At 39.2% G+C, this 26,207-nt stretch overlaps 2 protein-coding genes across 2 annotated transcripts in view; one reads left to right on the top strand and one right to left on the bottom strand.

Moving 5' to 3' along the window:
• Window positions 1-21,715, top strand: part of vsir (V-set immunoregulatory receptor) — a 41,180-nt gene extending 19,465 nt beyond the window's left edge. Inside the window, exons 2-7 of the mRNA XM_038281412.1 lie at window positions 4,037-4,444; window positions 4,590-4,640; window positions 4,726-4,836; window positions 9,229-9,256; window positions 12,024-12,199; window positions 19,557-21,715. Coding sequence (XP_038137340.1) covers window positions 4,037-4,444; window positions 4,590-4,640; window positions 4,726-4,836; window positions 9,229-9,256; window positions 12,024-12,199; window positions 19,557-19,594 — 812 coding nt within the window. The 3' untranslated portion in view covers window positions 19,595-21,715. The remainder of the gene's footprint in view (window positions 1-4,036; window positions 4,445-4,589; window positions 4,641-4,725; window positions 4,837-9,228; window positions 9,257-12,023; window positions 12,200-19,556) is intronic.
• Window positions 1-26,207, bottom strand: part of cdh23 (cadherin-related 23) — a 240,909-nt gene that overhangs the window by 82,452 nt on the left and 132,250 nt on the right. The gene's annotated exons all lie outside the window — the stretch shown is intronic.

Genomic DNA, 26,207 nt, shown 5'->3' on the forward strand with positions numbered 1-26,207 from the left:
GATAATGCAAGCGTAGAAGAAGAAATGTGCTGTTTACCTGTGCAAAGAAAGAAACATCGAAAGAAAAATGTCTGAGGACTTCAGTGTTGAGGAAGAGCATGAGTTCTTTGCCGAGCTGAATGCGCACTTTCATCTGGTTTGGTCTGCCGCGGTTTCCGTAGACTCGTGAACGCGCTTTTAGGAAATCCTATACACTACTGTTTATGCTCTAAAAACATTCTAAATGACTTCGTTTCGAGTAAATTATGGATGCTACCCACTCAGGACACTTGGAATACATTGGACGAGCAGTATGGAGGAATATTGACACGTTTTTTGTGGACTTTTATGGACCTTTCTGCCTCGGGCGCCATAGACCTCCATTATTTGAATGTCAGCAGACAGCAAGAAGCCTCCCAGATCTCCAGATGCATTTGAGATATCAAAAAAGTACTCCAGAGTGTTGTTCAGCATGGGGATGAGTAGCAAATGAAGGCTAATCATGTTTTGGGTGTACTATTCCTTTAACGCCCGACGATGGCAGCCCACTGCTGGGTTAAATGCAGAGGTAAATTTCTCTAATGTGAGATCAAAAAGGTTAATTAAATCAATTAAAATTAAATCCTTTAGTGTATTTTAGTAAGATTTTTCTGTGATAGACCAACACTAAGAAGCACAGTTTTTAAGTGTACAAAAAGCGGAATAAGGGGAATAAGGAAGCAGTCTGGTTCAGTAAGAATACTTTGAAACATGGCGGTTAGAACTGTTCAGAGTCCTTTTTACAGAATTGAAAGGGAAGCTGGTTGGAATTAGAAGGAGGATAAATTAAGCTCTTCTTTCATTGTGACTGAACTTGAAATATTTTGCTAAGATTTACCAAAATTTCCAGCTCATGATGTGCAAAAAGGTGTGCAGATACAAATACAACACTTTTCAAATTATTTGTAGGAAAAAATATTTTATCTATCATTTCCACATTATCCTTTAGTCTGTTTTTTCTGGTACATAAAAATCCAAAAACTTTAATCTGAAAAAATGGAAACGATTTATTCTTTCATTGTTCTATCAATCTCCTGTTTCAGCAATAGAGAGACAAATACAAACTGTGAGAGTTTTTCACTTTTTCTTGTAGTAGCAAGTAGAAGAAAGACACAGCAACACAACAGCAGGGAAGGTATTTTGGCTGAAAGAGGAAAATCAAAAGCTGTGTCAAACCAAAATATCTCAGATTTTCTTTCATCCTTTGCCAACGGATCCTCAAAGCTATCATTGCTTAAGAGAGTGTAAAGCAATGATATATCGTGTCATTCTCATATCATTGCTGGATCGCTACAGATTTATGCACCTAGAAAATAAAACAAAAAACAGTTGTGGTTTTAAAACACCAAATCCTGACCAGTTGTTTTTGGACAGGCGGAGAGAAGCAGGTTTTGTCCAGAAGATGCATCGAGAACACTGCAAAAAATCTAAATGTAGACTAGTCAATTTTTCTTAAAATAAGCGCATTTGTTCTTGAATTGAGGAAGTAAAAGAGACATTCTGCCAATGGAACGAGACAATTTACCCTTAAAATAAGAAAACACAATTACATCGTCTTATTTCAAGTGCATATTATCTAATTATCTTATTTTAAGAGTAAAATTACTCATTCCATTGGCAAACTCTCATTTACCTTCTCAAATTAAGGGTGAATACACTTAATTTAGGAATTTTTTACTCATTTCTAGATCATTTTTGCAGTGAAGAATTAGAGAGAACCCAAAGACAGACAAAACCACATCATGTTTTTCTCCTGGCTGTCAGATTCTAGCCTTATCTAGAGGAGATTGAAAGAACAAGAGCTGAAACAATTAAAATGATTCAGTTTAACTGATTATTGAAATAATCGTCAACTAAATCAGTAATCAATGAATCGTTAACTGAAGTATAGAGACCTTAAAACATGCCTTTAGCTGACAGAGCGACTCCCTTAAAGCAGTACACTGGAAAAACGATCTAGAAATAAGTAAAAATTTCGTAAATGAAGTGTATTTACCCTTAATTTGAGTAGGTAAATGAGGTAGTTTGCCCATGGAATGAGCATTTTTACTCTTGAAATAAGATAATTTAATAACATGCACTTGAAATAAGACAATCCAATTGAGTTTTCTTATTCTAAATGTAAATTGTCTTGTTCAATTGGCAACATTTCACATTTACCTCCTTAATTCAAGAAGAAATGCACTTATTTTAAGAAAAAATTACTTATCTAGATATCAATTTTTTCCAGTGTAATTATATCAAAATTGTAAAAAAAATAAATAAACATTTTGCATTTAAGTAAAAAAGAAAAAAACTGTCAATATGCAATATCTATTTCACAGGTCTCCCTAAAAAGTGGATCAGACAGCTGCAGCTGATCCAGAACGCTGCTGCCTGTGTCCTCACTAAGACTAAGAAAGTAGAGCACATCACCCCAGTTCTAAAGTCCTTCCACTGGCTCCCTGTATCTCAGAGAATAGACTTTAAAATACTTCTGTTAGTCTATAAATCTCTGAATGGCTTAGCAGCTAAATATATCACAGACTTGCTATCAGTGTATCAACCTTCCAGACTAGGGATGCACGATATAATCGGCCCCCTATCGGTATCGGCCTTAAAACTGAATATCTGACATCGGCCACCCCACCGATATTTAACCCGATATTTGATCAGCTTCTGAGTTTCTAAAGTCTAAAAAAAAAAAAATACTACTTCTTCTTCTTCCTCAAAAACTTCTTTTTTACAGACTTAAAAACTTCTAAAGACGAGGGAAAAAATATTGATACATTAAAATATCACAATATCTTCATATGCTGATATATTGCCATTTAAAAACACCATATCAATCTCTTTTACTAATGAAATATTGCTATATGTCATCGTTATGCTACGAAATCCCCCGAAAATTCACGAAATTTTGCCATATTTTTATATGTTGATATATTGACGCGGTATCGATCTATTTTACTAACAAAATCTCACAAGAATTTGCAAAATATCACGAGAGTTTGTAACAGAACAATGAAATTTCACGAGATTTTGAAAGTAAAATAGATCGATACCGCGTTTTTAAAAATCAATTTGACATCAGCATGTGAAAAATATATTTGAGTATATTATTTTTCAAAGTGTCAGAAATGGATAACAAAACTGCTATTTTCAATGACTACTTATTTTTGTCCAGCTTTAACATCAGTATCGATATCGGTTATTGGCTACATGAGTTTTAAAATATCGGCATATCGGATATCGGCCAAAATCCCAATATCGTGCATCCCTACTCCAGACCACTCAGGTCTTCTGGCTCCAGCCGGCTCTGCATACCTAGAACCAGAACTAAACATGGAGAAGCAGCATTTAGTTCCTATGCTCCACTTATCTGGAACAAACTTCAAGAAAACTGTAAAAGTGCGGAAAGCCTGAGTTCCTTTAAATTGACTGTTCTACTTAAACAGTTCAACTAAAACATATTTTCTTTAGTCCAACTGTTTTTAATATTCTTTTTTGTTTCTGCATTTTTTATTTTATTTAATTTATTTATTTTTTTCCTACTTGTTTTGATTCTGTTTTATCTTCCTGTATTTTAATCATGTAAAGCACTTTGCATTGTCTTTGTACTGAATTGTGCTATACATATAAATTTGCCTTGCCTTGCCTATCCAGACCTCTTCAAGTGGAAACATTATAATTTCACCAGGTTTAATTTCATAAAAAAATCTTTAAGGAACCCTTGGCTATGCCTTTATTAATCGATCACTTGAAAAACTAATCAACAGATTAATCGATTTGCAAAGAAATTGTTTGTTGCAGCCCTACTGAGATGGTGTTGGACGATTGGGGGGGTAATCTAGGTAGAAGCAGAGTCCACACAGGAATGTCAGGATTCCCACTTTGCATCAAATCAACACCTCTACCAAGCGTCCCAAAATGTAGCTCTAAAAACCATCTGTTTTTCGTTCTATTTATTGTTTTTCCTTTACGTTTTATTCTACCAGAAGTGTAATCGGACAAATCTGTGTCTGTCTTCTCTCTCCAGTTAAGGTGGAAGCCACCAGCCCCCATTCCCCGCTGGCTCTATCTGCACCCCACATGTATTACACCTGTCCAGAGGGGGTGACTGCCAAACTAGTGTGTAACCAAAAGCATGCCAAGGTGTATGACGATAACCACGTAAAGGAGCGCTGGCTCTTCACGGCCCACACTGACCAGCACTGCAAAGGCAAGCTAGGCCCGAGGAATCTGTCTCTCCCTCTTAAGAGCCACGTCTTGCCTCAGGGGTTGGAGATGGGTCATACGAATGATAAAATGTGGGTGACTCTCCATAACGTGACCTATGCCGACCAGGGACGCTACTGCTGCATGGCGCTGGAGTTTAAGAAAGATCACGACCATCTGTCGGTCCTGCAGAATTCCCACAGCCACATTATCCTTCATGTTACACCAAGTAAGTAAAGCAAACAGCTTTATGGAAGATTTTGATTTGAAGTGGTACAAGAGTCGGACGTGGAACCAAATCATGTGGTACCTCGTAACAGGCTGGGTGCACAAGTACGATATATTATAAACATGAACATCTTTCATTGTTCTAGGGAGGGAAGGAGCTACCAACTGCACCTTCTGGGATCCCACACCTCCTCCAGGTATGAAAGTCAACACAGACATTGAAAAGCAGACTGAGTGTCGTTTATTTTTTTTTTCTAATTCTTCCTTTGTTTCGTTTGGCAGCATCGGTGCCCGTGGCCTTGGCATTAGCCGCCTGCATTTTGGCTCTGCTCTCTCTGCCTCTTATTCTGGTCCTGGTCTACAAACAGCGGGAGAACTCCCGCTCAAACAGGCGTATGTATTACAGACAGATAATTTTACTATCAGAAATAGACAACTTGAGTATAAAATGTAGTTTTATTAAATTATGTTTCTAAAAAAGTAAAAAAAAAAAATCCACTGGACTTAGTTTCCAAGTTTGAAGATGATTTGCTTCCCATCCAGGAAGTTTTTTTAATTCAAAATGTTAGAAATAGCCCTGAGTTTGAGGCTACGTACAGAGCCCAACATATAAGCCCCATTTACACTACCCTTGAAAAACCGATCCATGCCGAGACCGGTCTGACGACCGTTTACACATCACGCTATCTCGGTTCCTCGACTCCTCGCCTCCTAGTGACCATCTGCGGTATTACTGCCAGTATTGAAGGAGGAAATTAAGCAGTTGGTGGCGGTAAAGCACCAAAAGTTGTTTGCCATCCGCCATAAAATACAAGAAGAAGAAGACGAAAAAGGAGTGAATCAAGCAAATCAAAATGGCGGCGCCCTTCACATTCAGAAAGTGATGCTTGATTATTATTGCTGTACTTCTGTGTTATTTAAAATGCCATTATTTAAAATGTCGCGTGGAGAAGATTTTCATTGTTGTTTATAGTTGAAGAAGAAGTTGTTCTTCTTCTGTTTCCGGAGGGGCGTTACCGCCAACTACTGGAATGGAGTGGGAATCGGGATGTGCAGCCAGACGGAGATGACGCGTTCTGCTCATGCGCTCTTGTTATCAGAGAACCGAGCCAGGGAAAAACCCAGCCGAGCCCACTGGTCTGCAGTTAGCTCGGTTCGGTTGTGTCTAGCTCGGTTCGGTTCAGTTTGCTTTCCATTTACGCATGATAAGTTATCTCAGTTACTGAGCTCGGACCGGCCTCGGCACGGTTTTTCAAGGGTAGTGTAACTGGGGTAAATGTCTTGAACTCAAGGCTTCAGGAAGCTTCCTGGATGGGAAGCGAAAACGTTTTAAAACTTGGAAGCCTGCTCCATTGTGAAAATGCGTTGCCCCTGAAGGCGGCAACCAGCGTGACAGGCCCCTACCTCTCTATGGGTTCTTCATCGACTTTTTTAGGCTCAAGCCACTGAATCTCCACTAGATTTCATTCCAGGCTCTGACTTGACGAGACCAAAATGTTTTGTAGATGAGAATTTATAGAGATACCTAAAAAAATCACGACCAGACATTCTCCATGTTTTATTTTCTGCCAGTGAACAGAAATTTCTGTTGTCTTTATTATGGAGACATCAAACAACCTCTCCATAGATGCATGGCCCAACACAGAAGAGCGCCCTCCTCTGGACAGGACTCTGCGGTACATCTACACCTTATGGAAAAAAAGGACATTGTTTTGAGGACCAAAATGTTAAAATTTTGGATAAAGAAAATAGGTGGCGTGAAGGAAGCCATCTATGATAAGAATCAAAAACCAACCTTAAACAGAGGGGATGGAGTCAGATTTAGGCTTTCAAAAACCTACAATGCAGCAATTGAGTTGATCCCTTCCTGCTATCATCCCAACCCCAACCCCTTACCGGAGAATAGAAGACCTCGCCTATTCAGCCAGGCCAACGATTACCTTTAACGACCCCCCTTTCAGAGACATAGACAGGTATTGGGCATTGCAGGCTAACAAAAGAAGCAAAAAGACCCCCATTCCAAAGGTTTGTCCGTTTCATTTTGCATGTTCTCTAAGCAAAAACAAGGCTTTGTTAGGCTCTGTATAAAGCCTCGAACTCAACGCTATTTCTGACATTTTCAACTGAAAAAGCTTCCTGGATGGGAAGAGACACGTCTTCAAACTTGGAAACAAAGTCCAATGGATATTTTTTTAACTTTTATGGAACAAGTGCATGTCTAAATCATCTACTTTGCCTTGGAGCAGTTCTACAATAGATAATGGCATCTTTTGTCAAAGCAAAGCAGCCTTGGACCGTCATACTAAGCGCTCTGTAGTGATGTTCTTCTCAAATGCTGTTAGTTTTAGTCCAGATGTAACATGGTGTACTTTTCCCAAAAAGTTCAATTTTTTCCCCATCAGTCCAAAGGATATTTTTATTAAGATGTTTTTGGTAAATGTTGACAGAACGTTTTGGTTCTTTTGAGTCAGCAGTGGTTTAGGCCTTGGGTTCCTCCCTGAGGCTACTTTCCCCACTCTCTCTCTCTCTTTATTGTCAAATTATGAATCCGGACCCTTAACTGAGGTAAAAGAGGCCTGCAGAGCTTTAGATGTTGCGTAATTATGGTCAGCTGACCACGCCTTGGAATGGTCACCGTCTATGAATAATGTCTTACTGCGGTTCGATGGGATCCTGAAGTCTTAGTGTGTAACCCCTTTGAGAGGGAAAAATGTCAAAAGACCTTGTTTCTCATCTGTTTTTGTGTTTCCTGTATGTTCATGGATCGTTTTTTATGAAGTGAGGTGTGATGTGTTGCATATTTTTCAGAACAGGGGTCCACAGACTTTTTCATGTTGCAGCGTTAGCTTCTGGCCCCTTTAGCAAAAGAACAGGCAATGCTACAAAATATGAAGAAAACAAAAATTTGAAAATCTTTCTTACTTTTATCCTTATCCATTAATAAGAATTGTTTAACAACAAAAAATACCTTTATCTTACATAATTAGACAGAATATCTAAGTTCAGTTTTAAGTCCTCAGTTTTAATTCTTGAGAATGAAGTCGTAATATTATGAGAATAAAGTCATAAAATTAGGAGAATAAAGTCGCAATGAGAATAGTTATAAAATTATAAGGAGAAAGCCGTAAAATTACTAAAATAAAGTCGTAACATTTTGAGGATAATGTCATAAAATTACGAGGATAAAGTGTTGTAATGTTACTTTATTCTCGAAATAAAAAACAAATAAAAAATCTCTACCCTGGCGCTAATGCTCGTAACATTACGAAAATTATCTTGGACAACTTTAACTGACACAGAGTGTATACAAAACGAAATTTCGTTTAGTACTGCTTTCCAGACAGTAAATAAACATTTCCATTCCATAAAATGCAGCAGTGTTCAAATTTAATAAAGTCGTAACTCTACGAGAATAAAGTCATAAAGCTATGAGGATAAAGTGTCGTAATGTTACTTTATTCTCGAAATAAAAAACAAATAAAAAATCTCTACCCTGGCGCTAAAGCTCCGTCGTGGAAAATGTCTGACGGTCGTAATAGGAAAAAGTGTCTACAAAGTGAACGAGGAGAAAAGAAAGGCCTCAGAAGAGGCAGATATATCCCAGAATGCTTTGCGCGGAGAGTTCTCTGCACAAAGCATTATGGGATTTGCTGTCACAGCGGCCTGCTGTCGTCATAGGCTATCGCTTCCCGACAGCAGCGACTAATAACAAAGATGGCGCAGGCACCGCGTGGTGGTGGAGGAGGAGTAACGTGACCAACGGAGCAAAAAGTAGTGATCATCTGTCCAAATGGTCAGTTAACTGAGCTGTGGACACAGTAAGCTTGTACACTGGAAAAACGATCTAGAAATAAGCGGAACATTTTTTAAATCAGGTGTATTTGCCCTTAATTTGAATAGGTAAATGAGATGATTTGCCAATGGAATCAGTATTTTTACTCTTACAATAAGATAATTAGATAATATGCACGTGAAATAAAAATAAGCAACCGAGTTTTCTTATTTTAACTGCAAATTGTCTTGTTCCATTGGCAAGATGTCTCTTTTAGCTACTCAATCAACAACAAATGCACTTATTTTAACAAAAACTGACTTATCTAGATTTCGATTTTTTTCCATACGAGTTATGAGATCAGCACATTTTAAACTGGGCGTGCACCAGGAGAAATGGGCTTGTATGCCTCTTGCATGCGTATTTTTTTTTTTTTACCTGGCGGGTCTTTTAAAAAATCCTCCACAACACCTTTCATCTGTTATAGTGTGATGAGCTATATTTTTAAATCTCTTTAGAAAATATCCATGTTATAATAATTTTAAGTATTTCTTCAGTTCTAAGTGTGAGTAATAAGGTATTAATGTGAATGATGGAATTGATCCAGAATTTGGGCCTTATTCTGGTTACTTCATGATTCACCAACAGAGGCGGTTATATTTGTCAAGTTGGTTTTTATTGCATTTTTATCTTCTTTATAAATAAAATTGCTTAAAACATTTTGCTCCAACTCAAATAAAACCTAATATTAAAACTTGATTGGTTATTTCAAACAGTGTAACAAAAAAGTCAAAGCTGAAGAAATGTGTCCAACACTTCTTCATAGCAGGGACTCATTTCCATCTCCTAGCTCTGCTTTAGATTTTCATCTTTTATGCTTCGCTTCCCAAAGTCACACATGTTTCCTGTAAGTGTTTGGGATTAACTGTAGTTCACACAGTAGGAAGCACATTCTCATTCCACTGGGTTTCAGTTCAGTCACAATGGCTCATTTCCTGCTTCCTCTCTTCCAGGTGGACAAGAGCTGGTGAGGATGGACAGGTATGTTTTCCCACAGTCAGCTGATCACACAGAGCAGCGGCTAAACAAATCCTGGCCATGTTCCCACTCATCCACTCATTCCTTCACCATTTTGGTCCTTTCATGCTTGCGTCTTTTAGGTTTCCTACACAATTCAGTGTATTTATTTATTTATAGAGCTGCAACTAATGATTATTAATCTGTTAATATTTTTTTGGTTTAATCGATTAAGAATCGGATAGTCAAAGGTTCCTTAAAGAATATTATTCAATTCAATTCAGTTTATTTCTATAGCGTCAATTCACAACACAAGTCATCTCAAGGCACTTTACAGTTCACCAGATCATCCAGTCAGATTGATTCAAAGTTTTCTATCTAAGGAAAACCCGTTGATTGCATCGACTCATTGACTTAAATACAATCCCTCACACTAAGCATGCTTGTAGCGATGGTGGAGAGGAAAAACTCCCTTTTAACAGGAAGAAACCTCCAGCAGAACCAGGCAATTCTATTCATGAAATTAAAACAGATGAAACTAAAACTTTTCCACTGGAGGAGTTCTGGATAGACCATATTGACTGACAAAAAGGTTTTTTTTATATTAAATGCAAAATTTGTATGTGTGTTTTATTAAAATTTTGATACAATTACAGCTCTAAGTTGGTCGTTCTGTCAGCTAAATGGATGTTTTGCAGTCTCTATACTCCAGATAACGATTAATTGATAAAAAATTAGTGGACGGTTATTTCAATAATCAATTAAATACATATGCGATTTGATTAATTGTTTCAACCCTAGTTATATAGCACCAATTCACGACACATAATCTCAAAGCACTTTATAGAGACGGTTTAACCAGATCATCCAGTCAGATTGGTTCAAAGTTTTCTATCTAAGGAAAACCAGCTGATTGCATCGACTCATTTTGGCACAACTCTTGTACTTATACGCTAAAAAAAATTTTTTTTCTCTGACCCACTCATAATTTTCTATAAGGAAACATGGTTATGTAACTCCAGTAAATATTATGTATGAGCAGGAGATCTCCAAGAAGACATTTTGATTTAATCCACAGTCATAATCAACTGACCCAAACAGGAATCTGAACAGTCAAAGGAAATGGGGAGTAATATCAACTCCCCAGATAGTTACAGTGTGTACTACTCCCTTCAGAGGACACTACAAACAGGCTACTGCGGGTACTATTTAATGAAGATTCCATTTGGGAACCTGTGAGGCGTCTGTTTCTCAAACTAGAGACTCTAATGTACTTATCTTCTTGCTCAGTTGTGCAACCCGGCCTCCCACTTCTTTTTCTATTCTGGTCAGAGCCTGTTTGTGCTGTCCTCTGAAGGGAGTAGTACACACCCTTGTAGGAAATCTTCAATTTCTTAGAAATGAAGGCTATTCCATGCGAGAAATTGCTAAGAACAAGAATAGACTGTTGAGTTTCAGATGAAAGTTCTCTTTTTCTAGCCATTTTGAGCGTTTAATTGACCCCACAAATGTGATGCTCCATAAACTCAATCTGCTCAAAGAAAGGTCAGTTTTGTAGCTTCTGTAACGAGCTAAACTGTTTTCAGATGTGTGAACATGATTGCACAAGGGTTTTCTAATCATCAATTAGCCTCTGAGCCAATGAGCAAACACATTGTACCATTAGAACACTAGAGTCATAGTTGCTGGAAATGGGCCTATATACACCTATGTAGATATTGCACCAAAAACCAGACATTTTTAGCTAGAATAGTCATTTACCACATTAGCAATGTATAGAGTGTATTTCTTTAAAGTTAAGACTATTTTAAGGTTATCTTCATTGAAAAGTACAGTGCTTTTCCTTCCAAAATAAGAACATTTCAATTTCAAACTTTTGAACGGTAGTGTATATACAAAGAAACCAAGGTTTTAGTTAAATTTAAGCAGAGGTGGGTAGTGTAGCCAAAAATTGTACTCAACAGTTGCACCACTTAAACATTTTTTTTACTCAAGTAAAAACAAAAACTAAAGTATTCTGCAGAAAAACTACTACTGAGTAACTGTTGGATAATAACATCAGATTTAATGTTTATAAATTACCCCGGCAAACAGCCTATGTGCAGGTTCTGGTATTTTATCGAGTCAGATGCCTAAATAATACAAATAAATGTCATGAATATAAAAGAACAGATTCGTGCAGAAGAAATTTTTTTTTTCCAACATAAAACTTAGAAAACCCATTTGTTTACCTTTTAGGACAGGTAAACAAACTTCCACTGTTAATATCTACTGTTTACTGCATGTTTACCTGATCAAATACTCACAGAGGACAGAGTATTCAGAGATTTTACACCAGTTGGAATAACAATACTTTACTAGAATATTTCACAAGTAAAAGTAAAGTGCGCCACAGTAAACCGACTCCTAAAAATAGATTTATTGAAATGGTTACTCAAGTAAATGTAACTTAATCACTCCCTACCTCTGAATTTAAGTCATGAAAATATCCTCTACCTACTAAATTTGAAAAATACTTTTAAAAGAAGAATGGAAAATGTCATGATGACACATCTTTCATACCTGGTCATCTAGTTTGACCAAACTAATGAAGCTGAAGGACTCCTTTATGATGATAATACTGTCCTATACAGGCTGTCCTCGTTGTTTCTGGGTACTCTTTAATCATTTAATATTCACTAGTTAATTTACTACAATAGTGACACACATAAACTTCTGTCGTGAGCCACCGATGATTGTGTCTTATTTGTAGTTTGATGAACCTTCCCTTTTTGTGTTTTTGTGGCTGCAGTGAGGCTCAGGGCCATGAGAATCCGGTGTTTCTGGGGGGGTCGCCTCAGATAAAGACCCGCACTGTTTCCCAGATCTTGGCCAGGCAGCCCTCTGAGACAGGCCGCCACTTGCTGACCGACCCAGGAACGCCCCTCTCTCCGTCCACACAAGGGGACGTATTCTTCCCATCTGAAGGTTGGTGGAGTAGAAACCTTTACCTTGACATTATGGAACAATGAGAACATCAGCTGAACTAAAGCCCATTTTCCACCCACCTCTGGTCTTCTTAATGTAACCATTTACCAAGAGACTGAAGAGTTTAAACATAAATATCAGCAGAAAGGCAGCAGATCACAGGATGGGATCATTTGCATCGGTCTCACTCATCTATACTTGGAGCCTGTTTCTAGTTTTCCATTGGCTGTTGCTCTGGAGGGATGAGTCCAGCCTCCTGAGATCAAAGGAGGATTTATTTCAGAGACACTTACTCTTTTCTATAGGAGCTAATTCATACTTTACCATAGTGGGTTTGGTTTGTGCGTTACAGGGGAAAGTTTGGTTTTTATTATATATATTTTTTTGTCACTGAGTTTTTGGTATGCGGTGGAAGTCTGTTAACCTGACTCCGCCAGATGGATTTGCTCCGCATATCCATCTGGAAACCTTCCGTTGAAGTAATTTTGGGAAGGGGCGAAAATATTGGTTAGCTGATTGGCCTATGTTGGTGATGGACAGGCCAAATAAACCAATCAGACCAACGAAGCATATGACGTGCTAACAGAGCAACGACGAAAACACAACCACAAGCCAGGCTACTCTTGCCGAAACCAGTCGGGAGAAGCGCAAAAACATCTTTTCCTCTGAGAAAAGCCTCCAGAGCAGTGTTTTGCTCTTCTGTCAGTGAAGAAATACTCTGTAATTCCGATAAAACTTGCTCGATAGCCACGCTAACGCTAGTTTCATCGGCTAAAGCGGCCATGTTCTTTAGACTGAACTGTCCCGCTTCTCGTTGCGTCACACCTCAACCCGCCTCAAAGCCAACGCTGATTGGACGTTCGTTTGGTGAACGGCTCCAAATTGTCTTTAACGGAGAGTCTCCAGACTGATCTGCGAGTGAAACCTTGAAAGCTCGCGAGATCAGGATGGTCTCACGAGGCTAGATGTCTGTGCCTTGTCTTTCTTTCTGCCGTCACGGCCAAGACTTTCCGTTTCTTTCCCGTCCTACAGCTGATCATAGCCATGGCGCATCGGAAAGCTTTAGTCTTGATCACATTTTGGCCGTCTGCAGTTTCTAAGAAAGCAAGCACTGCTCTAGAAGGTGGAACTATTTCAGAAACAGCCAAAATTGTTGAAGCACTTTTAATTATTAAGGTGTTCACATCAATAAGACTGCAAGGACTTCTGCAGCCTAAAGCCCGTCACACCTTGACGATTTAGACCAGCGTATTCCTGACGTACAAAAAACTGCCAAAAACCCTGGCAAACATTTGATAAAATATGGGCATGTTTTGTATAAGTTATAAGCACGCTGAAGTACGCTGAAACATGCTGAAATACGTCGACATATGGAGAGTAAGTCGGAAAACTTTGCTCAAAATTTCCGGACTTATGCCAGTGTATGGTCATACATGAGCCATAAGTTACAGTTAAGTTATCTGATTGTTGATATACAATAAGTGTAAGTTATTCATAAGTCATGGCATCCAGCTTATGCAAAACCTATGAGTAACTTCTCCTCCTGACTTCATCCCCATCATTGGGTAAGTGAAGATGAGTGTGATGGATCCTCCCTGCGTTCCCGCCCACCACCAACAAACTTCCGAGCAGAAATGTTGCTGAATTTGCTGCCACTGCAAACCTTTTTTCTTTTTCTTTATTCTTTTTTTGTTTTGGGAGGGTGGCAACAGCTAGGTTAATATTTCGATCAAAGACATCTTTTTATGCAGACCGGGCGCTCCTGAGGGGAGCAGCTTTAACTGATGCTTCGTAATGCCCATGAATTGATGGACAAGCATCATTTCACCTGACTCCGCCAGATGGATTTGCTCCACATATCCATCTGGAAACCTTCTGTTGAAGTAATTTTGGGAAGGGGCGAAAATACTGGTTAGCTGATTGGCCTATGTTGGTGATAGACGGGCCAAATAAACCAATCAGATCAACGAGGCATATGACGTACTAACAGAGCTACGACGAAAACACAACCACAAGATCAAACTCTTGCCGAAACCAGTCGGGAGAAGAGCAAAAACATCTTTTCCTCTGAGAAAATCCTCCAGAGCAGTGTTTTGCTCCTCTTTCAGTGAAGAAATACTCTGTAATTCCGATAAAACTTGCTTGATAGCCACGCTAACGCTAGTTTCATCGGCTGAAGCCGCCATGTTCTTTAGACTGAACTGTCGCGCTTCTCGTTGCGTCACACCTTAACCCGCCTCAAAGCCAACGCTGATTGGACGTTCGTTTGGTGAACGGCTCCAAATTTTCATTAACGGAGAGTCTCCAGACTGATCTGCGAGTGAAACCTTGAAAGCTCGCGAGATCAGGATGGTCTCACGAGGCTACATTTCATGGGCATTAAGCTGCTGTGCATTTCCCATAAGTTAGGTGATCCTTGGACATAAGTTCTGGACTTATGAAAACGCTATGTATACGCCCAAAATTGAAAAAATACATAGAAAGTTCAGTGTATGCCAGAATTTTAGGAGATTCTGGGACATCAGGCGTACACTGACTAAATAAGCAAGGTGTGACAGGGCCCTGAACGGTTTCATTAAATCTGACCTAAAAACAAGACTTTAGGAGATTTTCAGTCGTTTTTTTGTTTTTGTTTTTTTTTTATCTTAAGGGAAAAGGCATTTGTCTTTAGGTAATATTAATAAATGCTGCAAAAAAACAAGATGAACAACATAGAAATGGATCAAAAGATGCTTGGAGAAGGAGTTGTTTAAGGCACATGTATGCTACATAGATGCAGCTCAAGTGTATTTAAGTGTATTTTATCAATGTCTGCTTTTTAATACATAAGTCTTATTTTATCACGTTTTAAATTCACAAGAAGTCAAGGTGTGAAAAAAATGTATTAAAGATATAAAGGGCATTATTTTTAAGTATGACCTTTTGAGGCCTGGTTTAGGCCTCTTCTTAGCGGCCTTCATGTTCTCAGGTTCTCTCATGGCTTCCCTTTTTAAAAAAATGTGCACAATCATTTGAAACTGTTTTACTTTCTTGCAGAAATGCTCAAGCTTTAGATGTAATGCCTGAGCGGAGAACCAGTTTCAAGTCAATTTAAATACCAGGTTTTTTAGGTCAAGGACTGTGGCTGAGTCATAATGTGGCTTTCAGAGCTTTACCAGAAGGATGCCCTGCAGATTGTTAGTCTCATCCTCCACCCCTGAAATGGATAACCTCAGCTCAGTCTTGTTTCCAGAAAAAGTCCGGTCATATTTAGAATTCAAACTTCAGAAAGTACTTTAAATATGAAGTTATTCCATACTGTTCAACAAATTATAAGTGTTTTAATTAAGAATAATTTTCATTTAAATGTGCTTTACTGGAGGCATCCATGTTTGTCAAAGAACACTACTGCCACCTACCGGTTTGTGACTTCACAGTCCGGTATCGGCTGTTGATCAAGTCCCAATGCTGTATCTGGTGTTTGTCACAACGCGCCATTATCCAAATCATTTTAAATACATTGTTCTTTAAAATGTTGGCTACATATTATGTATTTTTCTCTCGCCAGAAGTTCGATAGCAAATCCTCCCTTTTTTTTTTCTTTTTTTTTCCACTTTTACCCGATTTATTCCAGCATCCAGCTGCCATGCACGTGGGCATTGTCAGTTTCACTATAGCTCTGGTGAATTTCAATGGTGAAGTCCTCTGGAAATCTTCAATAATTGTTGTTGATTGCAGATGTGTCTAGTAGTTCCCATTGATTTTGCTTGTAAAGCGGGGAGAATGGCGCTAGGCTTACTGCACCGTGGCGTCACTGCTGGAAGATGGCAGGAGGGAGGGGTTACTATATTTGTGCAAAAATGGCCGCTCCCAGACTCTGTGATCATGACGAAAAGTATTGATTTTGTTTTATTTTTTCCTGATTAACACAAAACTCATTAAATCACCACGAATGTATTAGTTTTAGGTATAGGTAATGATCCATTGATTGTTCCTTGCTGATTGGACTTTTCCTTTAAAGCCAAAAAAAAATGGAAATAATAATATTTAGGTAATAAAAGGTGACCTGAATAATAATAATGTTTCCCATCTGTGGGGTCTTTAAATCATTCAGTTAGGCTGAGCTCAGTTTTCTTCAGAATCACAGATCAAATCAGCTGCTTCAGGCTTGTTGCCTGTTTCATAAAAGACTGGGAACTGAAATAAGAGTACAGCACCATTTCCAGCTAATCTTTTATAAACTTTATTTAAAGCTATGAGACGTGGGTAGAAAGTAAACTGAAAAGTATCAAAACGTTTTTACTAAGCCTGAAACTAAGCTGAGAATTTTTTCCAAGTCAAACTATGAAGAAGGGTTACGTGCAGCATCATGCAAGAGTCTTTCACAATGCTGGGTTAAGAAAGTTCTAAATTTCAAAATCTACGCTGTGACTGATGCAATCCAGTACAAGTATGCATCTCTGCTGAAATACTCTGTCATGCAAAAATGCATGTTTACTCTCTAAAACTGCTGCTGATAAGAGTGAATGGTTGGACCTCATCTAATGAGACTGTTTGTTCTCATTAGATGATGTTCTCGGTTTTCCAGACATCCTCTTCTTTTCCTTTTCTTGACTGAATCTAGACCGTCCCATTGTTCAGCTCCAGGGGATTTTTTGGATCCATTAATATCATTGCAGACATTTCTGACGTGCTCAGTTGTACTACTGAACTTCCTAACAAAATTCTCAGATGATGAAAACACCCCAAAAACAGTCCTGTAACAGTTCTAGTAAACTTAATCAGGATGTTCCAGAGGTCTGTGGCCAACACTAATGCTTGCTGACTCACATAGGTTTTGCTGACAAGACAGTTTAGCAAATGATTGGCAATCCGAGTAGTTTGTGTATTAAAGGGGTGATAGAATGATTCTATAGGGTATCCGGTGCTGGGCGTTAAGGTCTCTGAATAGGGTGCGTAACATTGGTTGGGCTGTAAATGGGATATTTGCTGTTTTATGAGACCTAATTCAAGCCCGATTAAAAGCCCTAGAATTAAACAAGAGATTTTCTGTCTTTTTATGGTATGCTCATGAATATTTAGATGAGCTGTGCTCTGATTGGTTGGTTTACAAGCGAAGCTGCTGAGAAAAGACGTATTATAGCAGCAAGCACTCACTCACTGCAACATCGAAATTGTTGAGATGGTAGGGTGACCAGACGTCCTCTTTTTCATGGACATGTCCTACTTTTCATATCTAAAAAAATGTCAGGAGGGAATTTCAAAATTGTCCGGGATTTTGGTCGACTACAGTGCAACACGGAGTTGAAACACACCAGGTACTAAAACCGAGCCGTCAGCTCCCTGGCTGGTCCAGGATCCCCGGCGGACGAGGGCAGGGAGCCAGTTGGGGACAGAGTGACCAAACCCAACCCGGTGAAGGTAGCCTGGACACCAGCAGCCCCGTGCTTCCCCCTGTCTGCATTATCGGCCCCCAGTCCCCCACGTCCGGCTCATACCTCTCTGCTGAGATCCGGTCCAGTCAGCCCTCCATTGAGCCAGTGAACCAGTGGGCTGGTTTGTATGTACATTTCTGGGTGTGGCAAAAGTACAGCCCAGAACCAAATAATGCAACATCCCCGAGTTTACGTCAACTTGGGGCTTCGTTTGAATCCGCCCGTTTTATGGTGGAAGTTTAGAATTGTTAGATTTGCAGCGAAAGGAGGTGTCGATGGGGTTTGAACTTTTCTGTACGTCCATTTCACCCACTGAACTATCGTTATTCCTCTACGACAATGGCAAACTTGGTTTTGCATTCTATGACCCCTTTAATCTAACTGTGCACATCATCCTAAAGAGACCCAACAAGGCTTGGACTCAACTAGAGCCCTGGAGGTGTCCTGCAGCATCTGCCACTAATATTTATCAGCAGATCTTAGAGGGCATAAAAGATTCATGGATTGAACCTGTTTGTTGAGCATATCCCATTCAGGTTGGGTTAAAGAAAAAGTCCGGTCAGCAAAGAATGATCAGTGGATCATTAGCTATACCTAAAATGAAAATAGGCTTATGGTGATTTAATGAATTTGGCGTTAATTTTGCAATCACAGAGTCTGGGAGCGGCCATTTTTGATAGTAACCCCTCCCTCCTGCCATCTTCCAGCAGTGACGTCACGGTGCGGTAAGCCTAGCGCCATTCTCCCCGCTTTACAAGCTAAATCAATGGGAACTACTAGACACATCTGCAATCAACAACAATTATTGAAGATTTCCAGAGGACTTCACCATTGAAATTCACCAGAGCTATAGTGAAACTGACAATGCCCACGTGCATGGCAGCTGGATGCTGGAATACATCGGGTAAAAGTAAAAAAAAATAGTAATTCCACCTTTCCGACTCATGATCCTCCACGGACGGGTTGGTCGTTGGATCGCCAACTCGAAGAGGGAGGATTTGCCATGGAACTTCTGGCCAGAGAAAAAACCCGTAATATGTAGCCAACATTTGGAAGAAGAATGTTTTCAAGATGACTTGGATAATGGCGCGTTGTGACAAACACCAGATACAGCACTGGGACTTGATCAACAGCCGATACCGCACCGTGACGTCACAAACCAGTAGGTGGCAGTAGTGTTCTTTGACAAACATGGATGCCTCCAGTAAAGAACATTCACATGAAAATTACTCTTAATTAAAAACACTGAACAGTATGTAATAATTTCATATTTAAAGTACTTTCAGAAGTTTGAATTCTAAATATGACCGGACTTTTTAAACAGTTTGCTTAACGCTGGAGTTCATTTGTTTTGGTGAGAAAACGACTGGCTATTTTTTTCCCCTCACAAATCTTTGAAGACTTTGGAAACTTCTATCTTCAGCAGCTGTCATGGAGGATTTCCTCCATGACAGCTGCTGTTTATTTCCTCCAGATGTCCTGCAGAAATACACAGGCTGTCTGACGACACTTCTGTCACTTCTTTCTTCTTTTATAAGCTTTGGTCCTGCCTCTTTCTGCTTTGCAGATCTGAACCTGCAACACTTCCCTGTTTTCTTCATAGTGTTGAAACTCTGGTTTGGCCCTCTTTGTTCTGCTTTTTTTTTTTTTTTTACAGTTTCCAGCGAATACAACACATTCTGTGAATTTTATCGGTCTGGATCTGCCTCTGTTTGAGTTGATGCGGTTAAAAAAAAAAGGACCCAAAATGCTGTCATTTGCCTCCTGCCATGTTTCTGTCATATTTATGCAGGAAGTGCAGTGCTGAATGTGCAAACGCCTTCGTATGTCGTGTCGTATCTGTCAGCAAAAAAAAACAAAAAAAACCTTAAAGTGACATTTTTTGTAGATGGTTTTCTATGTTCTCACTGATTCACACCATTTTTTATTCTTTTTTTTCCCAGACATCATCCCAGAGTCTCCAGACCTGGTGCAGATTTAAAGCGGATTCTTCACCTAAACTGTTGTCCCAGAGAGAGAGAGAGACTCCTGCAGCTCTGTTCTTCTTCATTTTAATACCAATGCTATCTCCACGAATCGTCTCATAGTTACTATACAAACACATATTCTTCCTGTCTGGATTTGCAACCTGTACATTGGTCTGGACCCCAGGAGGGAAGGAGGGCTGCGTGCCGTGTCCACCTGCAATAACAGCTGCAGGCCCAAACTGAACTTAAGTCGGCATGTTGCGTCTGATCTTCAGTTCGTCTTAGATTTTTATGGGTTTTTTTTTGCTCTATTGGTGCTTTTAATAAAATGTGGGGGTCATGTAGGAGATAAGTGACACAGTTTATATGCTGATGCTGTTAAAGGGGTTGAGACAAACATATTTTTATTGTGTGCATTCCGATCCCTACAGGATTTAATTTTCTTCCACCAGAATTTTTAATCTTAAATGCAGCAGTGATCTTTTGCCGGTCATTAGAGAATTTTCAGGTTCAGATAAACAGACTCTCAAGCCCGTTACAAAATTCTTCATGTCAGAACTTTGATGCTTTCTGGTTATTTCTGTCTTCTGAAAGGACTAAAGCGATGAGAGAGTTAAAGCCACCGCTACACTTCTGAGCTGTCGGGTAGAAAATGAATAGGGCTGGAACTGTGGACTTAGGTAAGGGGTTTCCTGGCATCGCTGGCGTTGGGTTCTTGATGATGAGGACTAAGAAAGAGCAGGACAAATGATCCAGCCGTTTTCTGCTTCTGAGCTACTAAACAGAGTAGCAACACCTCAACTTATACAAAGTTTGGTGCTCAAGGGTGTGATGTAGCAATGGTCTATTTTGCAAAAAAAAGTGCTTTCTAGTGATGTTTGTGTTTCTAAAAGGACCACCAAGCGAGGTAATGACAGTGGTTGGTTTATAGAAAGATTTACTGGGTTTAAGAGTGTGAAGTAGCAGGGTAGGTATGTGACAGGAGAACCGTGCACCTAGCTGGGCTCAGAATTTCAAATTAAACCACACAGATTAATCACAGTGAGAGAAGTTGAGTCATTGCTGGTCAGTGGCCTGATGTATATTGTGCAGGTTATTCAGGGCAGAACATGGGTGGCTTTTCCCCTGATATCCAATCCCCTTCGTTAGAGAAAAGATATCTGCACAATTTCACGCGCTGCAGATTTGTTTCTACCTTGGATCGGGAGATGGACACCAATATGTCATAGGATAGAGTTCTACTGCACGCTGGTCAAAGCCGACATCGGTGCAAGACTTGGGTTTAATAAAGAAAAGCTCTGGAGCAGTTTAAAAGGTGGCATGCTTTTGCTTTATGACTGAACTGTTCTGTGAAAGGAGCTTTAGATATTACAAGACCAAAACGGGGCATTACATTTCCTCTCTGGATGATATATGCATAAATATATATATATAAGATTGCTTCTCTTCTTTGTTCCTCTGTGCTACCTCAGACTTATGCCTCTTCTGTCTTTTCCATATGCTGCTTAAACTGCACCATAGCCTTAAACTGTTTATTGCTGTTTTAAAGTTTATTTGGGAAAGATTTCATTGTGGTCTCTGTGTTTAATAATGAAGAAAAAGAAAAGATTTTATGTTGAATGTAGCCTTGTGGATACCAGCAAACAGCAGCTGACCTCACTGCCATTAAGACCCTTCCTGTGTGTTTCACAATGTTTATGTTAATCAGGGTAAAGGTTCAGCCGGGCTTTTATTTGTGTGCAATTAGATCTGATAAGCCAAAATCTGTTAAACGGGTCTGAAATCCGATCCGAAGACCAATTGTACCAACGTAGGGTCTTGGATGACTTCCCCAGCTGTTGGTTTTATTTTTAAACTGTAGAACGCATGCAGCTGGTGCTTAGCGGAAATCACCTGCAGAAGAAAGTGTTTAACAGGTTGGTAGGAGATCTGTTGAGATGTAAGCCTGCTGATTTGTGTGTTTCAGAGCTTTAAGAACTGATTTTCTAGTTTCCCTCATAAAAAAAAAAAAGATCACTTTGTATTATTGTGTTTTTATACTGTAAAAAGCTTGCGTGAGAGGAAGTTTCTTCCTTTTAAACTGTCCTCTCGGTAGCCTGTACAATAAAGGGAACTCTCGGAGCCTTATAAAATGCCTTCTGTGTCGTCTCTGAAATCATTGTTCCTCTCAGATGACAGATCCACAAAACCGTCGCCATACAAGGACATTTTACAGCTGCCGTCCAGGGAGTCATCCAGATAAAACAAGGCCGTTCCAACTGTGTGCCTCTGAGAGGCTGTGCAGCAAAAAAAGAGGATAGACGACTAAAACAAGGTTTTATATAAGAGCAGAAAGAGTTTCACTTTAACTGTGTTTGTACAGCGTATCAACAGGAACGTTTCATCTCTGATTTTTGCCACCCACGACGTCCTGCAGAGCTGCGAATGGCTTCCATCTGAACAGACATCTAAACAGCTTTTTATAAGAGCAAAACCACTGCTTAACAATGTCTTTTAGGAAATGTGACTTGTGGCTTTCCTGTTGACAAAACAGCGTTTCCTGAGTTTGCAGCTAGTTTGCACTGCCTTTAGTTTAGGTGATCTGTATCTGTTTTTATACCTGTATCATTGCTGGATCTAAAAAAAAACATAGAATAAGGACTGCTGAGTAGTTTTAGTAGCAACGCTGCGCTGGATAATTATATTTAAATGTTCTCAAACCTAATGAAATATTGGATGCAAATAGGGAAAAAAACGAGAGAATGAGTTGGTTAGGCACAGAAGGTAGTGATTTTAATCATAAAGAAATGTCAGATAATTACCAGACATAAGATATAAAACAAAAACCCCCCGATTGGATCTGTAAGTAACCCATTTTTCTATTTAGTGGCTAAGAGAGATTGTGTGCAATTACATCTGACAAAACAAACAAAAAAACTATAAATACATTTTTCATAAAAAAAAAAATAGTTTTAAATTTAAACTCTTTTGTCAGAATTGACATCATCATAAAGCATGTTTTTGGTGCAATTTGTTTAGAATTAGATTAGTTTACAAAACTTCTGTTCTTTATTTTATGCCCAGGGCTTATTAAATTTCAATGCACCTGCTGGATTAAAGAAAATTAAAAAATCTAATTTGGTAGATCTCTAAAGTTTTCACCTTTTTAATGTCTTTAATTGTAGTGGAATCTGGTATCTTTGTAAGTTTAGATATCGTAGAATCAAACACATGAAAAGTAACTTTAAGGACTGAAATGAATACCATACTTTTTTTTATTTTGTTTAAGTAGAAAATCTTCCACCAAATAAAAAGGATGTTATTGCTGTGGTTTGTAATCTACAGCAATAAAGTAAACTTTCTTCCCCACATGTTTCCCTTTCATACCAATGTATTCAAACCGTTGTGTATCAGTCAGCTTTTGCTTGTTGTAAAATTAAAATATTGATATTTACTAAAACTCCCATATCTGGTCTAAATTAAACTAATTGTAAATTATTTTCAGAAATCTTAATCTTTTGCTGTATTTCTATTGATTGTTATCGTGAGCCTCATTTGGTCCAGAGGATTTACTTAATGAGAAAAAAAAAATAGAACTGATAAACTAAAATAACTAAATGCGGTTATCTTTATTTATTTGAGTCAAACTGTTTCCTTACTTTAAACTGCGAGTGCAAAATATATCAGGAGGTAAAAATTGAGATGTGGGAAACATGGGATGGCGGATGCAGCCTCAGGTTATGGGCTTCTTATTGAACTTTAGCATGTTAGCTGTTGGGGAGCTTGATGCCATAAAGTCGGCTGAAGAAAAATAAGCTAAGTTTTTAATTAGCCTAATGCAAACACTTCATCCTGTTATCAGGGAGCAAACATTATGGAGAAGCAGCAGGATGCAGAGGGTTTCCATGCATACTTTAAAACACTGGGTAATGCATTACAATCATTAAGAGGTGGATTTATTTCATCATCTCGTCTGAGAGAGAAAATAAAGAGTTAAGATCTGCATTTTTTCCTCTAATTTTACACTGAATATCTCCTAAAGAAGATTATCAATGAAAAAGAAAGAAAAAAGACAAAATTTTTAAGCAAAAATGATTATACATGATAAAAAAATAAACAGCAGATGAACACATCAAGGGCGACTGTGTTGGATGAAGGAGTTTGCCCTGAAATCTAAGGGTTGACACTTGAAGCCCCGCCTCCTGCTGTCAGTATTGTTGTGTCCTTGGGTGACACTTCACCTGATGGTGGTCAGAGGGCCCGGTGGCACCAGAGTACGGCACCCTGGCTTCTGTTAGTGAGCCCCAGAGCAGGTGTGGCTGCAATGTAACTTGCCACCATCAGCGTGTGGGTGAATGAATGAATGAAGTGTAAAGTGCTTTGGTCAAAAGATTAAAACCGTTAAAATAATAATACAGCTATAATATCTATGTGCGATTCTTTATTTTGGGAAATGCATTGATATGCTAACTCAAAAAAAAAAAATAAATAAATAAATGTTCATAACATATAACTTGTCACTAGTGCATCCTAAAGACAAAACCTCCCAGACCAAATATGGAGTGGTGTCAGCGGTTCCATGCAGTGAGGAAAGTTCTGATCTTTATATTGGAGAAACCAAACAACCTCTCCACAGATACATAGACCACCACAGGAGATCGACCTCCTCGGGACAAGACTCTGCAGTACGTCTACACCTTATGGACAAAGGACATTCTTTTGAGGACCAGAATGTTCACATTTTGGACAAAGAAGACAGGTAGTTTGAGAGAGGCGTGAAGGAAGCCATCTATGTTAAAATAGAAAAACCAACCTTAAACAGAGGGAGGGGACTCAAAGCTATTCAAAAACCTACAATAAAGCAACTGAGTTGATTCCTTCCCGTTATCATCGCAACCCCCAACCCCTTACAGGGAACAGAAGACCTCGCCTGTTCAGCCAGGCCAACAATTCACTCTTTCAGAGACATAGACAGGTATCAGGTATTGCAGGCTACCTAAGAACCCAAATGACCCCTATTCCAAAGGGGCCGACCTGTTTGTCCGGTTCACTTGGCAAGGCTTTGTTTTGGTCCTCGAACGCAATACTATTTCTGACATTTTGAATTGAAAAGGTTCCTGGATGGGAAGCGAAACGTCTTCAAACTTGTTGTTTTATTTGTTTTTTACCTTTTTGGAAAAAATATATAACTTATTACGACTCTGCTCTTAATTATTATTTAAATTACAGGTGCTGGTCATAAAATTAGAATATCATGAAAAAGTAGATTGATTTCAGTAATTCCATTTAAAAAGTGAAACTTGTATATTATATTCATACATTACATACAAACTCATATATTTCAGATGTTTATTTTGTTTAATTTTGATGATTACAAATGACAACAAATGAAAATCTCAAATTCATCATATCAGAAAATTAGAATATTGTGAAAAGGTTCAAAATTGATGGCCCCTGGTGCCACACTCTAATCAGCTAATTAACTCAAACCACCTGCAAAAGCCTTTAAATGGTCTTTCAGTCTAGTTCTATAGGCTACACAATCATGGGGAAGACTGCTGACTTGACAGTTGTCCAAAAGACGACCATCGACACCTTGCAGAAGGAGGGCAAGACACAAAAGGTCATCGCTAAAGAGGCTGGCTGTTCACAGAGCTCAGTGTCCAAGCACATTAATAGAGAGGCGAATGGAAGGAAAAGATGTGGTCGAAAAAAGTGTACAAGCAAGAGAGATAACCGCACCCTGGAGAGGATTGTGAAACAAAACCCCTTCAAAAATGTGGGGGAGATTCACAAAGAGTGGACTGCAGCTGGAGTGAGTGCTTCAAGAACCACCACACACAGACGTATGAAAGACATGGGTTTCTGCTGTCGCATTCCTTGTGTCAAGCCACTCTTGAACCACAGACAGCGTCAGAAGCGTCTTGCCTGGGCTAAAGAGAAACAGGACTGGACTGCTGGTGAGTGGTCCAAAGTCATGTTCTCTGATGAAAGTAAATTTTGCATTTCCTTTGGAAATCAAGGTCCCAGAGTCTGGAGGAAAAGAAGAGAGGCACTTCATCCACGTTGCTTGAAGTCCAGTGTAAAGTTTCCACAGTCAGTGATGGTTTGGGGTGCCATGTCATCTGCTGGTGTTGGTCCATTGTGTTTTCTGAGGTCCAGGGTCAACGCAGCCACATACCAGGAAGTTTTAGAGCACTTCATGCTTCCTGCAGCTGACCAACTTTTTGGAGATGCAGATTTCATTTTCCAACAGGACTTGGCACCTGCACACAGTGCCAAAGCTACCAGTACCTGGTTGAAGGACCATGGTATCCCTGTTCTTAATTGGCCAGCAAACTCTCCTGACCTTAACCCCATAGAAAATCTATGGGGTATTGTGAAGAAGAAGATGCAATACACCAGACCCAACAATTCAGAAGAGCTAAAAGCCACTATTAGAGCAACCTGGGCTATCATAACACCTGAGCAGTGCCACAGACTGATCGACTCCATGCCACGCCGCATTGCTGCAGTAATACAGGCCAAAGGAGGCCCAACTAAATACTGAGTGCTGTACATGCTCATACTTTTCATGTTCATACTTTTCAGTTGGCCAACATTTCTATAAATCCTTTGTTTTTATTGGTCTTCAGTAATATTCTAATT

The sequence above is a fragment of the Cyprinodon tularosa genome, unplaced genomic scaffold (assembly GCF_016077235.1).
Source record: "Cyprinodon tularosa strain WSP-4 unplaced genomic scaffold, ASM1607723v1 ctg170, whole genome shotgun sequence".
Lineage (NCBI taxonomy): Eukaryota > Metazoa > Chordata > Actinopteri > Cyprinodontiformes > Cyprinodontidae > Cyprinodon > Cyprinodon tularosa.